Source organism: Pelodiscus sinensis, chromosome 1 (genome assembly GCF_049634645.1).
Source record: "Pelodiscus sinensis isolate JC-2024 chromosome 1, ASM4963464v1, whole genome shotgun sequence".
Taxonomy (NCBI): Eukaryota; Metazoa; Chordata; order Testudines; family Trionychidae; genus Pelodiscus; species Pelodiscus sinensis.
The window spans coordinates 1824333-1838610 of NC_134711.1; the positions used below are offsets into that span (position 1 = coordinate 1824333).

Below are 14278 nucleotides of genomic sequence, written 5' to 3' on the forward strand. Positions count from 1 at the left end.
ATTTCCTGATACGTGAGTACAATTGAGATGAGATATTTTTGTACTTTTACTCCAGTCATTTTCCAGGAGGATACTTTGATGTTTACTGAGTTACATGTTTCAAAGTAGCAGTACTTTTACTCAAGTGACTTTTTTGGGGACTTTTTCAACTGACTGATTGTGGCCCCCAGACTCCTTCCCACAAACCCTCTCAATTTCTCCACTTGTAATTCGGCTTCAAGGGTGAACTGTGCACAACCCGTGTGGCTGGGGACATGACTTCTGACCCGGCTACCGGAGAGATCTCACAGAGCAACAGTAAATGGGGATGAGGGATCCAGCGGGCGCGGATGTCAGGTTCTGGCATGGATCCCTTCTCAGCCCGGGGCCGTACGATGCCTCCCTTAGTGCCAAGGGTGGAGACCCAGTCCTGCCTCTAAGCCCAAAGGCCAGATCCAACCTGCCTCCCTCCAGGGTCCCCTCCCTCCCCTCCAGTGGAGTCCGGGCTGCTCAGGACCAGAGGGGGCTGGATGGACCAATCTACATGGGGCCAGGCATGAGACAGAGGAGACACACACAGACCTGCATGCTCAGGAGAGTTTATTGCTGTAGCAGCTGCAGCTGTAGAGGGTGAGAGAGGGAGGGGACAGGGGTGTAACTAGCACAGAGACACTGGGGGGAGGCAGTTTGCAGCCGAAGACCTGAAAGCCGCTCTTTCAGAGAGGGGCAGGACTGGCCCCTGATGCAGCAAAGCAGCCGAAAGTCTGGGACGTTGCCTGATCGTGCGCAGGGGCCCGGTTCTTTGCAGCCCAGGCGCTGAGCTCCCTGTCGGGCCCAGGCAAACAGCTCCTCTCACTGCGGCGTGTACTTGCAAACAAAGGTGTTTTTCTTCTCGCAGGGAATATCATTCCAGTTCTTATAACCTAGAAGGCAAGACAGAAATCACTGGGGTGGGAGAAGGGCAAGTGGGTGGTGCCTGCCCTGGCAGTGCCCCCCTCCCCCGATGGCATCGTGCGGAGAGACGACCCCGCGGCTGTGTCACCCATTCCCAGCCTCTGACAAAGTTTTTCTTATTGTCCAACCTTAGTTTCTCTTGCTGGAATTCAAACCCTTTGCTTCTTGTCCTGCCACCAGAGGTTACTGGGGACAAGTTTTCTCCCTGCTCCTTGCAACCGCCTTTCAGGTATTTGGAAGCTGCTCTCCTGCCTCCTCTCCGTCTTCTCCTCTCCACAAGGAACAAACCCCATTTTGTCAACCTTCCCTCCCAGCTCATGTGTTCGAGAAGGTTCATCAGTTTCATTGCTCTGGACCTTCTCCAGTTTGTCCATATTTTCCCTGCAATGTGGTGCCAGAACTGGACACACTATTCCAGCTGAGGCCAATGTGGGGCAGAGCAGAGCAGAAGAATCGCTTCTCGGGTCTGGCTCCCAACACTCCGGTTCATGCCGCCCAGAAGGAGGTTTTCTGTTTTTGGCAGCCGTGTGGCACTTGTTGGTGTGAAGTGATGGGATTAGAACAGCCCCTCTCCCGGACGTGTGAGCCGTGGCCAGAAAGGGGTTAAACAATCCCAGGCCAAACGGCTGGGAGTGAACTTGTCCGGGCGTGTGGGAGCAGTTGGCCAGTGACAAGTAGGACCGGCCAGGGCTGGGAGGCACATGGACGGTGAATTAGAGGGAAGACTAGTTGGATGTGGGTACTTGGACCTTAGAGATGCTGCCATGGAAACAGACATTTCCTGTGTCACAGAGATCAGCTGGGGGAGCCGGGGGAGAGGCAGGGAGACGGGACAGGAGGCCAGGCCCTCGGCGGGCTGTGTGGTGTGCACAGGGTCCTGACGGGGCTCCTTTCTGGGTGCAGGTGTGTTTGAGCCTCTGCTTACCGGTGGATGCGTACACCTCACCACAGTACTCCTTGCCTCCAAGGTTGTTTGGTTCATTGGGCACCCAAGTTGTGTAGTGAAAGCGGGAGCCATCTGACCACACCCAGGTCTTGCCCTGCAGATCCAGGGGAGAAAGGTTGTGGGGAGCCGGGCAGAAGAGACCCTGGTGATGCGGCACCATAGACACACCAAACCCGCATACAGCAGGGCCCTGCTCAGGCCGGGGCGAGAGCGGGGGAAGGGGCAGCCCAGAGACACGGACGTCACAGTAACACTCAGCCCCTCAACTTTCCCTTCTGCCCCCCATGCCCTTCACCGACGGACCAAACCCCCTCACCAAGCTGCAGTCACTCGGGGGGGGGGGCAGTCCCCAGGGGCCAGGGCCCGCCGGGGGGGCAGGGGGCTTCCTGTGCTGGTCTCAGCCGGTGGGAGCAAAATCAACGTGTGTCTGTGATGGAGACGCTGGGGGTCGGGGGAGGGGACTCGGGGCCGTTTCCCTCTCGAGGGCTCAGCGCCAGCCTGGCCCCAAGGCAGCAGGACCGGGAGCTCCGGACACTCAGAGCAGGGGACAAGGGACCAAGGGAGCGAGCAGGATCAAGTCTTGGGCAGGGAAAAGTGGCTGGAAAATGTGGGGTGGAGGATGGGAGACAGGGGCAGTGCAGAGGGGAGACACTGGTGCCCGTGAGGGGGGAAGGGCGTAGCGGTGGGGGAGGGAGATCCTGGTGGCCACATGAAGGGATCGTGGGGTTTGGGATGTGCCCAGCCCCTGGGAGCCAGAGCCATGGGGCGGGGCAGCTGCCAGAGGCCAAGCCAGGCCGGGCGCTCACCTTGCAGGGGTTGTGGAGTCCGATCCAGACATCCCCGGAGGTCATCTTGCTGAGGTACTGGCCCAACGCGTCCCTTTCTGCATCATTGAGGATGGAGGCCAGATGGGCCCCGGGATGGTGATTCTCACACTGCACCTGCAGCAGGGACATGGGCCAGGCCTGTCACCCTGCGGGAGGATGCTCGTTGCCCTGCTGTGGGGTCCTGCCCCACCCGGCTGCAGAGGGGCAGGGGCATGAGAGAGTCCCGTCTCGGAGCCTGTTCCTGATCCGCAGGGCCCCCACCTCTTCAACCCCCGCCCACCTTGGGCCAGTCCCCAACCCATGAACCTGCCCCACCCCATGGATCCTGGAGAAGAGCCTCCTACCTCAGCCGCTAACCAGGTCACTGAATCATGGTAGTACCCGTAGCAGTGGTCTCCATAGCGACCCCAGCCACGGGGACAGGCTGTGGCGTTTATCCCCGATCCAGTCCGGAGACCGCGCAGACTTCGGGGAGAGGCTGTTTTGGAGGCGAGAGAAGGAGCGGAGCTGTCAGTAGCCGCCCACCCCCCTCACCCTCTTTCCCTGTGACAGTGAGGCTGTGCTACCGACAATGACCGGTGTCCCCTCCCCCAGGGGACAGGCACTGGGGTGTCCTCAAGGAAGATGGACACCCCCTGTCTTCTGTGCCAGGGCGTTGGGGAGGTCGACACAAAGAAGCAGCAGGGCGGTGGAGTCTGAATACACAGGGGACAGTGGGGTGAGGATGGGGAGCACTGGGTGTCAGGGCGACACTGGTGGGGCCGGGAGCAGAAGGGAAGTTGGGGCACAGGGGTACAGCACAGGCTGAAGGGACCCCACGTGCTCGTTTGCCAACCTAGGGACGGGGCTTGAAACTAGGTTGAAAAGAGGCAGGTGAAGAAATCCCAGAGGTGACCTTAACAGAGGCTACGTGTGGGGTGGGAAACAGAAAACTGCAAAAGTGGAAGTGGAGGGAGCAGCAAGAGGGAGAACCGTGTGGGAAGGGCCTCTCAGACGTCTGCACACCATTGCAAGGAGGAGCTCCCTAAAAAGAGGGGGAAACTGTGACAGCAACTCCCACAGGAGGAGGAGGAGGAGGTATTTCCAGGAGAAACAAGAGAAATAATCTTTTAAATAGAAAGCAGAGGAGCCGGTCGGAATGGGGGGACTTCAGTTTCCCGGCTCTTGGTTGGGAAAACGTGAACATTTCACAATGTCCTTGGGCCGTATGAGGAGCGAAGGGGAAGAAGGTCCGAGGGGAACAGTCACCTCAGGGTTAATTCTGACTCACAAGGAGAAATTGGTTGTGGATCTGAGGTTCTAAGGCAGCGAGGAGAAAGTGCCCCTGAACGCACAGAAGGAGGGAAGGGAAGGAGTGAGCATCGGCAGCCACAGCAATGGCATTGAACGAGGTTTATTTAATAAGCTCGGCAGTGGCCGGTGAGGGCTCATGGGAGGAAAGTCGAGGAGAAAAGGGAGTTCCGCAGAGCTGGCCGTGTCTCCAAGAGACGATATTAAAGGTGCAACGGCGCATTCTCCCCACGCAGGGGCTGAGCTCTGGCCGGGGTCTGGATCGATGGGTCGGGTGGGGCAGAGGCTATGGGAACCCAGTTCTGATGGCTGCTCCCCCACAGTGGGGCTGGGCCCCCTGAGTGAAATGACTTCACGTCCCATTGGGACAAACAGAGCCTGGGGTGTCCAGGCCGAGGGGCCGGGCAGGGACTCACCTTCCAGCGAGGGGTTAAAGATCAGGCAGCCGAGGAGGCAGAGGCTGAAGAAGGCGACTGGGCCCATCGTCTCGCTTCCCTGGGGAGAAAACACACAAGGGGGATGGGCGGGGGAGCCTGACACCCCCCTGGAAAAACTCCACCCCCCCCATGGGGCATTTCCCGGGGGGGGTTCTGGGGGGGGCTGTGCGCTAAGGAGCCTGGCCAGGCTGAAGGGCCCAGAGGGATCCCAGCCCCCAGCCTCGGGGTCCCTGCTCAGAGCCCGTCTCCCTGGCTCCAAAGGGCCCTTTGGTTCTCCCCCTCGCTGAGCCGCGCCCCAGGGACAGAACCGGACACCCAGCAGGGAGCCGGGTCCCAGCTCCGCAGGGCCTGGGCTCTGCAAGCCGCACGGCCAGGGGCCCCCACACCAGGGCTGCAGGGGGGACCCCAGAGGGCAGCAGGGAGGCCGGGATCACTCAGGGGCCCCAGGAACCGGATCCTCAGCACAGTGATTCTCAGAAGGGGCATTTGCCATCCCCCGCTGCCCCTCCCCCAGTGCTGGGCTGGCAGGGCCCCACGCAGCCCCCCCATGGGACCGGGAGGGGGGAGCAGGCGGCGGGAGGGAGGAGTTTGGAAGGGCCCCAGGGCCAGGCGGGGGGCCGGTCTGTGTGCACATGGCTGGAATGGCAGCAGCAGGGGCAGCCCCTCGGCCACAGTCCTCTGGCCAGAGAGCGGGGTGAGTGCTGGGAGCACAGAGCCTCTTGTCTCCATCCAGCGCCTGGGGCACCAAACACCCACTGACACTCCCCTTCCCCCGGGGCCTTTTCCCCCTCACAGGTGTGTGAACCACACTCATTTCCCCCCCATGGACCCTGAGTGTCTGGGAAGCTGACACCACAGCTACGTCTACACTGGCATGATTTTCTGGAAATGCTTAAAACAGAACAGTTTTCCGTTATAAGTATTTCCGGAAAAAGTGCGTCTACATTGGCAGGATGCTTTTCCGGAAAAGCCCTTTTTCCGGAAAAGCGTCCGTACCAATGTAGACGCGCTTTTCCGCAAAAAAGCCCCGATCATCATTTTCGCGATCGGGGCTTTTTCGCGGAAAAGAAATCTGTGCTGTCTATACTGGCCCTTTTCCGGAACAGTTTTCCTGAAAAGGACTTTTGGCCAAACGGGAGCAGCATAATTTTTCCGGAAAAACACTGATGATGTTAAAATAGATCGTCAGTGCTTTTCCAGAAATTCAAGGGGCCAGTGTAGACAGCTGGCAAGTTATTCCGGAAAAGCGGCTGATTTTCCGGAGTAAGTGGCCAGTGTAGACACAGCCCATGTGTGTGGAGTGGGAGGGAAGAGCGGAGGGGAATAGTTGCTGTGCCCCGGGGAGGGGCTGGATCCCCCTGGCACCATGACAGGGAGAAGGGCCCAATGGGAGAGCCGCCCTGCGGAGCGCTGGTCCAGCAGAGACCGGGCACGGGGCTGGGGGCTGGGCCTTGCTGTGTATGGGAAGCAGTGAGACCCAGAGGGGTTCCTGGCGCACACAAGGCACCAGCCCAGCAATGGCCCCGCTGCCACCAGCCACCAGCGCAGGGAGGAGATGCGGGAGGGAGCCGGGGACTCACCTGATTGTCGCTAGGGAGCTGCTCTGGTGCCGGGTCGGTCCAAGTGCAGCCTGACGGGGCACTGGCCCTGCCTGGGCATTTATAGACCAGTGGGGGAAGGGCTGAGAGGGGACCAGTTATCGATAGTGAACATGCAACTCTGTGAAGATGGCAGATACAGTCATTTCCTACCCACGCAAGTGGCGATAAGGGGAGTCACGATCCACCTGCCAGCTGGTCTGTGGCCAGGCGCACGTGCTTGTCAGGGCTCAGCTAAGAGATACGATAAAAGCTGGTCCTCTTGTCTCTCCCTGCCAGTGCTGAGATCCATGGGGCTGTAGGGAACCCTCTCAGGGCTATTGGGGTGGGTAGAGTCAGACCCCAGTGGGTATGTCTGGGCAGAGCTATTGGGGTCACTGGCATCACACCCCAGGGGGTACAGTACAACATGGGGAACGGTGGTATTTGGCCGTGACTAATACTTTCTGCAGCTGTGAAAGGCAAGGGGCTAAGGCCTGCAGGGCAGCAGAGGTCACAGAACACTGAGCAGAGGGCTCAGGGCAGGCATTGTGGGATACTGGCAGAAGCCAATTGTCTTCACAAAACAAACAGCGGAGGCCACACTGGCTATCCATTGACAGTAAAAGGAGGGGAAACGAAAAAAAGTCTCTCGTAGGGTGAAAATTGTTTGTCACCAAAACGGGGCATTTCCACGACAGCAGTCGAATCGCAGTGAGAATGGTCCCCCTGTTTTGTTGCTGAAGGGCAGGTTTGAGTGGCAAACTTTGGTTGTGGAGACCAGGCCTAAAGGTTTAGCTACACAGTAGCCCCAGAAGTGTGTAGCTCAGGAAGGCGTCACTGGGCCAGCTGTCAGCTCGCTGGTGGGACAGAAATACGCAGTGAAGATGCCGTGGCCCAGATCCTGCCTAAGGTAGCCAACTTTCTACTCACACGCAACCAAGCATCCATGCCCCACCCCCTACCCCACTCCTCCAGTGGGGCTCTACCCTTTCCCCGCGATCCTGCACGGCTAACGGCTGTGGCCCAGACCACGCAGGGAGGAGTGGAAAGTGCTTTGGGGGATAGGAATAAAATTCAAACCAGAGAAATGGTCTGAGGTAAATAGCAAGAAATTCAATACGGACAAATGCAGAGCGCTCCACTTAGAAAGGAACAACTGCAGCCAAAATGTAGCATTTTAGGATTTGTATAAGACTATAATAAGTATAATGAAGGCTCTAAGTTCTGTATGTTTGGCTTATAAGCTCTGTATCCTTCTGTCTCACCTTCCCAGCAGCCCTTCCTGATTAGCGGGTAGGAATGGCTTGTGCTGTTGGTAGATCCACCTCCGGTATGCTAAGGCAGGAAGAGGCCATGATTTCTTAGGGTCATTTACTCTATCTTAGGACTTGGTTTTATGGCAGTTTGCTATTAGGTTTTGCTTCTTGTCTGCATCATAGACTAAGCTGTGCTTAGGAGTGTGTGACGGGACGACGTCCGTGCCCTGCACTGCGGAGGCGCCGTTCCCGGTGTGCTGGGGAGAATTGGTGTCCCCGCACCGGCCCCGGTGCTGCGCCGCCTGCTCTGCCGTGGACAAGGAGGGGGTCAGGGGTGCGAACAGGCAGAAAGCGCCCGAGTCCAGCGATCCCCTGCAGACGCTGAGAAGCAGCGGAGCCAGAGGGCTGGCTCCCACCAAACCTGTGCATGTGCAGCGCCTCCAGTGGCTCCGGGCTGAGCCAGAGTTAGCAGAGAGGCAGGAAGGAGGAGTGGCCTGAGGCGCCGACGTAGGTCCCTCCTTGGCACGTGGGGCGTCCCGGTGGCGGGATGCTTAAAAGAGGCGCCGCCGCCAGAGGCGGGGTAGGAGAGCGGAGGAGACGGGGAGAGCAACCCAGTCTGGATGCGCCGAGGAGGCGGAGAGAGAAGCCCTGGCGGAGAGAGCAGACCCAACTGAAAGAGAGGCACCGTGGGGGGAGGTAGGAAGCAACCCAGGGCAGGGTAACGATCCCAGGGGGTTGGTATGTTTTGGGGTGGGTTTACCCCCACCAACCAGAACTGGGGGCGCTGTCCCAAGTCCTTAGGGCCCTGGGTCGGAGCTCGGAGTGGGGGCGGGCCTGAGGCCCCCCACCTCACCTCGTTGGCCAGCTGACTCGCCCACTGAGAGGTGAAATTTTCGAGGACCTTCCGCCAGACTCGGGGCAGGGCCAGTGATGGGGAGCACACAGCGAGGGTTTCCTCGTGGAACAGCCCAGGGGACGTGGGCTGACGGACCCCAGGTGGGGCATGCCCATGCGCCCCGGGACAGAGTGTTGTAAGCAAGACATGAGAAGTCATTCTTCCGCTCTGCTCTGCACTAATTAGTCCTCAGTCGGAGCGTTGTGTCCAGTCCATTTCAAGGAAAATGTGGAGAAACTGGAGAAGGTCCAGAGAAGAGCAACAAGAATGAGTCAAGGTCTAGAGAACATGAGCTATAAGGGAAGCTGGAAGAATTGGGCCTGTTTAGTTTGGAGAAGAGAAGACCGAGAGGGTACAAGAAGCACTGATTTTGTACATTACAAGGTTAGTGTTCTTGTGCAAATACTCACGGCCAGTGTAGAAATGTAAACACAGCCTCTCGTTTCATTAAATGGTTCTTTCCTGCACTCAGACCCTGTGCTTAAGAGTGGGGAAATATTGCCTCTCAGGCTACGTCAAGACTGCAAGCCTTTTTCGAAAAAGAGCATCTAGACTGCAAGCAGTACTTTCGAAAAAGAAAGCCGCTTTTTCGAAAAAGAGCACCCAGGCAGTCTGGATGCTCTCTTTCGAAAAAGCCCCGTTTGTATTCAAGAACGCCTTTTTTCGAAAGAGCACTTTCGAAAAAAGGCGTTCTTCCTCGTGAAATGAGGAGTACCGCCGTCGAAAGAAAAGCCGCGTTCTTTCGATTTAATTTCGAAAGAACGCGGCTGTAGTCTAGATGCAGGTGAAGTTTTTTCAAAAAAACCCTACAGTCTAGACAGCCTCAGAGGCACGCAGGGATGTGTGAATGTCCCAGATTACTGGGTGGAAGCTTGAGCCGGTTCTGTGTGAGATGGATCCCAAGATATTGAACCCAGCCCTGGTTGCTGCCAGGCCTACCCGGCAGAAGGGTTACACTCGTAAAACGAGGTTTTCCACAGTCGAAAAAAACTGCTGCGTTCTTTCGATTTACTTTCGAAAGAATGCAGCAGCAGTCTAGATGCAGGGAAGTTTTTTGAAAAAACCCTGTAGTCTAGACACACCGTAGCAGACCCATTTTCCTGGATAACATCAAAGGAATCGTTCCTAGCCCTCAGGAGAACTGGAGCAGCAACACAGACAGGTGCAGAGGAAAATGCTTTGCTGTCCCTCGGCAAGTAGGCAAGCAAGCGGAAAAGCTGAGAACTTTAAGCACGAGCCTCAGATAGCCTCAGACAGCAGCCACACAAAGTAACTACTGACCTGATGCCCTGCTGGAACCGGTTTCAGCCGCCCTTAAATGCGCCCCAGTGTCCAATCAGTGTGGACGCGCTAAGGCGAAATAGCAAAACGCTATTTTGAATTAGTTTTTACGTCGAGATGCGTTATTCTGAATTGGCTTTTTTTCGAATTAACTAATTCGAAATAAGCTAATTCTAAATAGCGCTGTAGTGTAGACATACCCTAGGAGAGCCCTAGGATGGCTCAGAGCTCCAGTTTATAGAGGGAAAAACCCGGCTGAGAGTCTATGGGTTAAGTTTAGAGGTGCAAACAACAGCAGTGATGTTGTGATTGGTGTCTGCTACAGGCCGCTGAATCAGGTGGATGAGGTAGACGAGGCTTTCTTCGGACAACTGAGAGGAACTTCCAGGTCGCAGGCCCTGGTTCCTATGTGGGATATGAATCCCCCTGACATCTGTTGGGAGATCGCTACGGCAGGACACAGACAATCCAGGAAGTGTTTGGAGAATGTTGGGGATAACGTCTTGGTACAAGTGCTGCAGGATCCAACCAGGGCCCATGCGCAACTTGACGTGCTGCTCACAAACAGGGAGGAACTACGAGGGGAAGTAGAGGTGGGTGACAACTGGGAAGCAGGGTGTTCGTTTTCAGTCTTAGAATCATAGACACTGTTAGGAAGAGAGTCATTGAGCGTAGTCCCCTGACCTGATGGCAGGATCCACCCCCATCTAGACCATCCCTGACCAGTGTCTGTTTAACCTACTTTTAACTATCCCCGGATATATTTAATCTCTGCTTTAATCATTTTTGTTATTTTTCTCTGGACCTTCTCCAATTTCTCCCCATCTTTCTTGAAATATGGTGCCCAAAACTGGACATGACACTCCAGTTGAGGCCTAACTAGTGCAGAGCAGAGCGGAAGAATGACTTCTCGTGTCTGGCTCACAACGCTGCTAAGCACAGCTTAGTTTATGATGCAGACAAGAAGCAAAACCTCATAGCAAACATTGCAATAAAACCATGTCCTAAGATAGAATAAATGACCAGAGAAGCCACGGTCTCTTCCGGCCTTAATACCGGAGTCTGCATTTAGGAGTGTACCCGAGACATATCTACCAACAGCGCAAGCCATTCCAACCTGCTAATCAGGAAGAGTGGCTGGGAAGGTGAGACAGAAGGATACAGAGCTTATAAGCCAAACATACATAACTTAGAGCCTTCACTATACTTATTATATTCTTATACAAACCCTAAAATCCTACATTTTGGCTGCAGTTGTCCCTTCCTAAGTGGAGCGCTCTGCATTTCTCCTCACTGAAGGTCATCCGATTTACCTCAGACCATTTTTCTGGTTTGTTCAAATCATTTTTAATTTTATTCCTGTCCTCCAAAGCATTTGCAGCCCCTCCCTGCTTGGTCTGGTCCTCAGACATTGGACATGTGGAACCACAGAGAAAGGACAGAGCCCCACTGGAGGAGTGGGACAAGGGGTGGGGCATGGTTGCTTGGTTGCGTGTGAGTAGAAAGTTGGCTATCTTAGGCAGGGTCTGGGCCACGGCATCTTCACTGCGTATTTCTGTCCTATCAGCGGGCCGACAGCAGGCCCGGTGACGCCTTCTTGAGCTGCACACTCCTGGGGCTACCGTGTAGCTAAACCCTTAGGCCTGGTCTCCACAACCAAAGTTTGCCACCCAGACCTGCCCTTCGGCAACAAAACAGGGGGACCGTTCACACTGTGATTCGACTGCTATCAGGGAAATGCCCGGTTTTGGCACCAAAATCTTCTACGAGAGACTTTTTTTCTTTCCCCTCCCTTTATTGTCAATGGAGAGCCAGTGTTGACTCCGCAGTTTGTTTTGTGCAAAGAATTGACTTCCACCAGTATCCCCCAATGCCTGCTCTGATTCCTCTACTCAGTGTTCTGTGACCTCTGCTGCCCTGCAGGCCTTAGCCCCTCGCCTTTCACAGATGCAGGACATATGAGTTACAGCCAGATACCACCGTTCCCCATGTTGTACTGTACCCCCGGGGTCTGATGCCAGTGACCCCAATAGTTCTTCCCAGACTGTCTCCACTGGGGTCTGACCCTATTCACTCAAATAGCCCTGAGAGGTCTCCCTACAGTCCCATGGATCTCAGCACTGGCAGGAAGAGACAGGAGGACCAGCTTTTATCGTATCTCTTAGATGAGCCCTTACAAGCACGTCCGCCTGGCCACAGCCCAGCTGGCAAGTGGGTCGTGATTCCCCTTATCGCCACTTGTCTGGGTAGGAAGTGACTGTATCTGTCATCTTCACATCTGTCATCCCTGTATCTGTCATCTTCACAGAGCTGCATGTTCACTATTGATAACTGGTCCCCTCTCGGCCCCTCCCCCATTGGTCAATAAATGGCTAGGCAGGGCCAGTGCCCCATGTGGGTTGCACTTGGACCGATCCGGCACCAGATCAGCTTCCCAATTCTCCCCTTCTCCCCGTCACGGTGCCAGGGGGATCCAGCCCCTCCCCGGGGAGCAGCAACTATCCCCCCTCTGCGCTTTCTCCCCCCACCCCACACACATGGTTTCGGCTTCCCAGACACTCAGGGTCCATGGGGGGGAAATGAGTGTGGTTCACACACCTGTGAGGGGGAAAAGGCCCCGGGGGGGGGGGGGTCAGTGGGTTTTGGTGCCCCAGGCGCTGGGTGGAGACAAGAGGCTCTGTGCTCCCAGCACTCACCCCGCTCTCTGGCCAGAGGACTGTGGCCGAGGGGCTGCCCCTGCTGCTGCCATTCCAGCCATGTGCACACAGACCGGCCCCCCGCCTGGCCCTGGGGCCCTTCCAAACGCCTCCCTCCCGCCGCCTGCTCCCCCCTCCCGGTCCCATGGGGGGGCTGCGCGGGGCCCTGCCAGCCCAGCACTGGGGGAGGGGCAGCGGGGGATGGCAAATGCCCCTTCAGAGAATCACTGTGCTGAGGATCCGGTTCCTGGGTCCCCTGAGTGATCCCGGCCTCCCTGCTGCCCTCTGGGGTCCCCCCCTGCAGCCCTGGTGTGGGGGCCCTGGCCGTGCGGCTTGCAGAGCCCAGGCCCTGCGGAGCTGGGACCCGGCTCCCTGCTGGGTGTCCGGTTCTGTCCCTGGGGCGCGGCTCAGCGAGGGGGAGAACCAAAGGGCCATTTGGAGCCAGGGAGACGGGCTCTGAGCAGGGACCCCGAGGCTGGGGGCTGGGATCCCCTGGGGCCCTTCAGCCTGGCCAGGCTCCTTAGCGCACAGCCCCCCCCCCAGAGCCTCTCCCTGGGAAATGCCCCATGGGGGGGTGGAGTTTTCCAGGGGGGTGTCAGGCTCCCCCGCCCATCCCCCTTGTGTGTTTTCTCCCCAGGGAAGCGAGACGATGGGCCCAGTCGCCTTCTTCAGCCTCTGCCTCCTCGGCTGCCTGATCTTTAACCCCTCGCTGGAAGGTGAGTCCCTGCCCCGCCCCTCGGCCTGGACACCCCAGGCTCTGTTAGTTTAGCAAAGTAGCACATGGGGTCCCTTCAGCCTGTGCTGTACCCCTGTGCCCCAACTTCCCTTCTGCTCCCTGCCCCACCAGTGTCGCCCTGACACCCAGTGCTCCCCGCCCTCACCCCACCGTCCCCTGTGTATTCAGACTCCACCGCCCTGCTGCTCCTTTGTGTCGACCTCCCCAGTGCCCTGGCACAGAAGACAGGGGGTGTCCATCTCCCTTGAGGACACCCCAGTGCCTGTCCCCTGGGGGAGGGGACACCAGTCATTGTCGGTAGCACAACCTCACTGCCACAGGGAAAGAGGGTGAGGGGGGTGGGCGGCTACTGACAGCTCCGCTCCTTCTCTCGCCTCCAAAACAGCCTCTCCCCAAAGTCTGCGTGGTCTCCGGACTGGATCGAGGTGTGGGCCTCCAGCAGTAAGCAGAGACTCAAACACACCTGCACCAAGATAGGAGTCCTGCAGGGACCCTGTGCACACCACACAGCCCGCCGAGGGCCTGGCCTCCTGTCCCGTCTCCCTGCCTCCCCCAGCGACACAGGAAATGTCTGTTTCCATGGTAGCATCTCTAAGGTCCAAGCAAACACATCCAAGTGGCCTTCCCTCTAATTCACCGCATAGACCTGCTCATGGGGTACCCAGGCACACCCTAACATCTCAAAGGAGGCTGCTGGAAGGGGTGCATGTGTAACCATCACCAGGCAGATTTGAACCTGGGGCTTTAGGAACTGACTGTAGAAGCCTCTACCTTCTGAGCTATAAGCCAGCTGACTCCCAGCCCCTGCTGTAGAGGTCTCGTGATCTTAACTGTTGCAGTGGTCTAGGTACCACTTGCATTACTCAGTAACCACACTAGGGCTACATCGAGACTGGCATGATTTTCTGCAAATGCTTTAAACGGAAAAGTTTTTCCGTTTAAAGCATTTGCGCAAAAGAGCGTCTAGATTGGCACGGACACTTTTCTGCAAAAGCACTAGACCCGGTTTTGCGCAAGAAAGCCCCGATCGCCATTTTCGCTATCGTGGCTTTTTTGCACAAAGCAGTTTTCAGCTGTCTACACTGGCCCTTTTGTGCAAAAGCATTTCCGGAAAAGGGCTTTTGCCCGAACAGGAACGTCAAAGCATTTGCGCAAGAAGCACTGATTTGGGGCAGTAGAATGTCAGTGCTTTTGCGTGAAATCAAGCGGCCAGTGTAGACAACTGGCACGTTTTTCCGCAAAAGCCAGTCTAGGTGCAGCCTAGGGGTGTGGGTTACATATGCGCCACGTTCCGCGCAACAGCTGAGCTGAGAGATGCCCGGGAATGGCGTAACATCATGGCCAAGACTTTAAAACCACCCGGCCAGCTCTGGGTCAGTCACCAAGGCCTGCACCACAGCT

General features: G+C 56.8%; 1 protein-coding gene across 1 annotated transcript; it reads right to left on the bottom strand.

Annotated features, from left to right (window-relative positions):
- Positions 1-564: 564 nt before the first annotated feature.
- Positions 565-6113, bottom strand: LOC142818229 (C-type lectin BfL-2-like). The gene is made up of 6 exons (XM_075918956.1): positions 6014-6113; positions 4413-4491; positions 3051-3184; positions 2686-2820; positions 1859-1973; positions 565-902 (listed from the first exon to the last, which is right to left on the bottom strand). Exons 2-6 carry the CDS (start codon positions 4477-4479, stop codon positions 832-834), a joined length of 522 nt encoding a protein of 173 aa, XP_075775071.1. The 5' UTR covers positions 4480-4491; positions 6014-6113; the 3' UTR covers positions 565-831.
- Between the last annotated feature and the right edge of the window lie 8165 nt (positions 6114-14278).

Bases quoted from the DNA above. Each gene is read 5' to 3' on its own strand.
- LOC142818229 (XM_075918956.1), bottom strand. From the start codon at position 4,479: ATGGGCCCAGTCGCCTTCTTCAGCCTCTGCCTCCTCGGCTGCCTGATC. The intron at 3,185-4,412 runs GTGAGTCCCTGC...CCTCCAAAACAG, and splicing joins CTTTAACCCCTCGCTGGAAG to CCTCTCCCCGAAGTCTGCGC. The intron at 1,974-2,685 runs GTGAGCGCCCGG...CTGGATCTGCAG, and splicing joins GACTCCACAACCCCTGCAAG to GGCAAGACCTGGGTGTGGTC.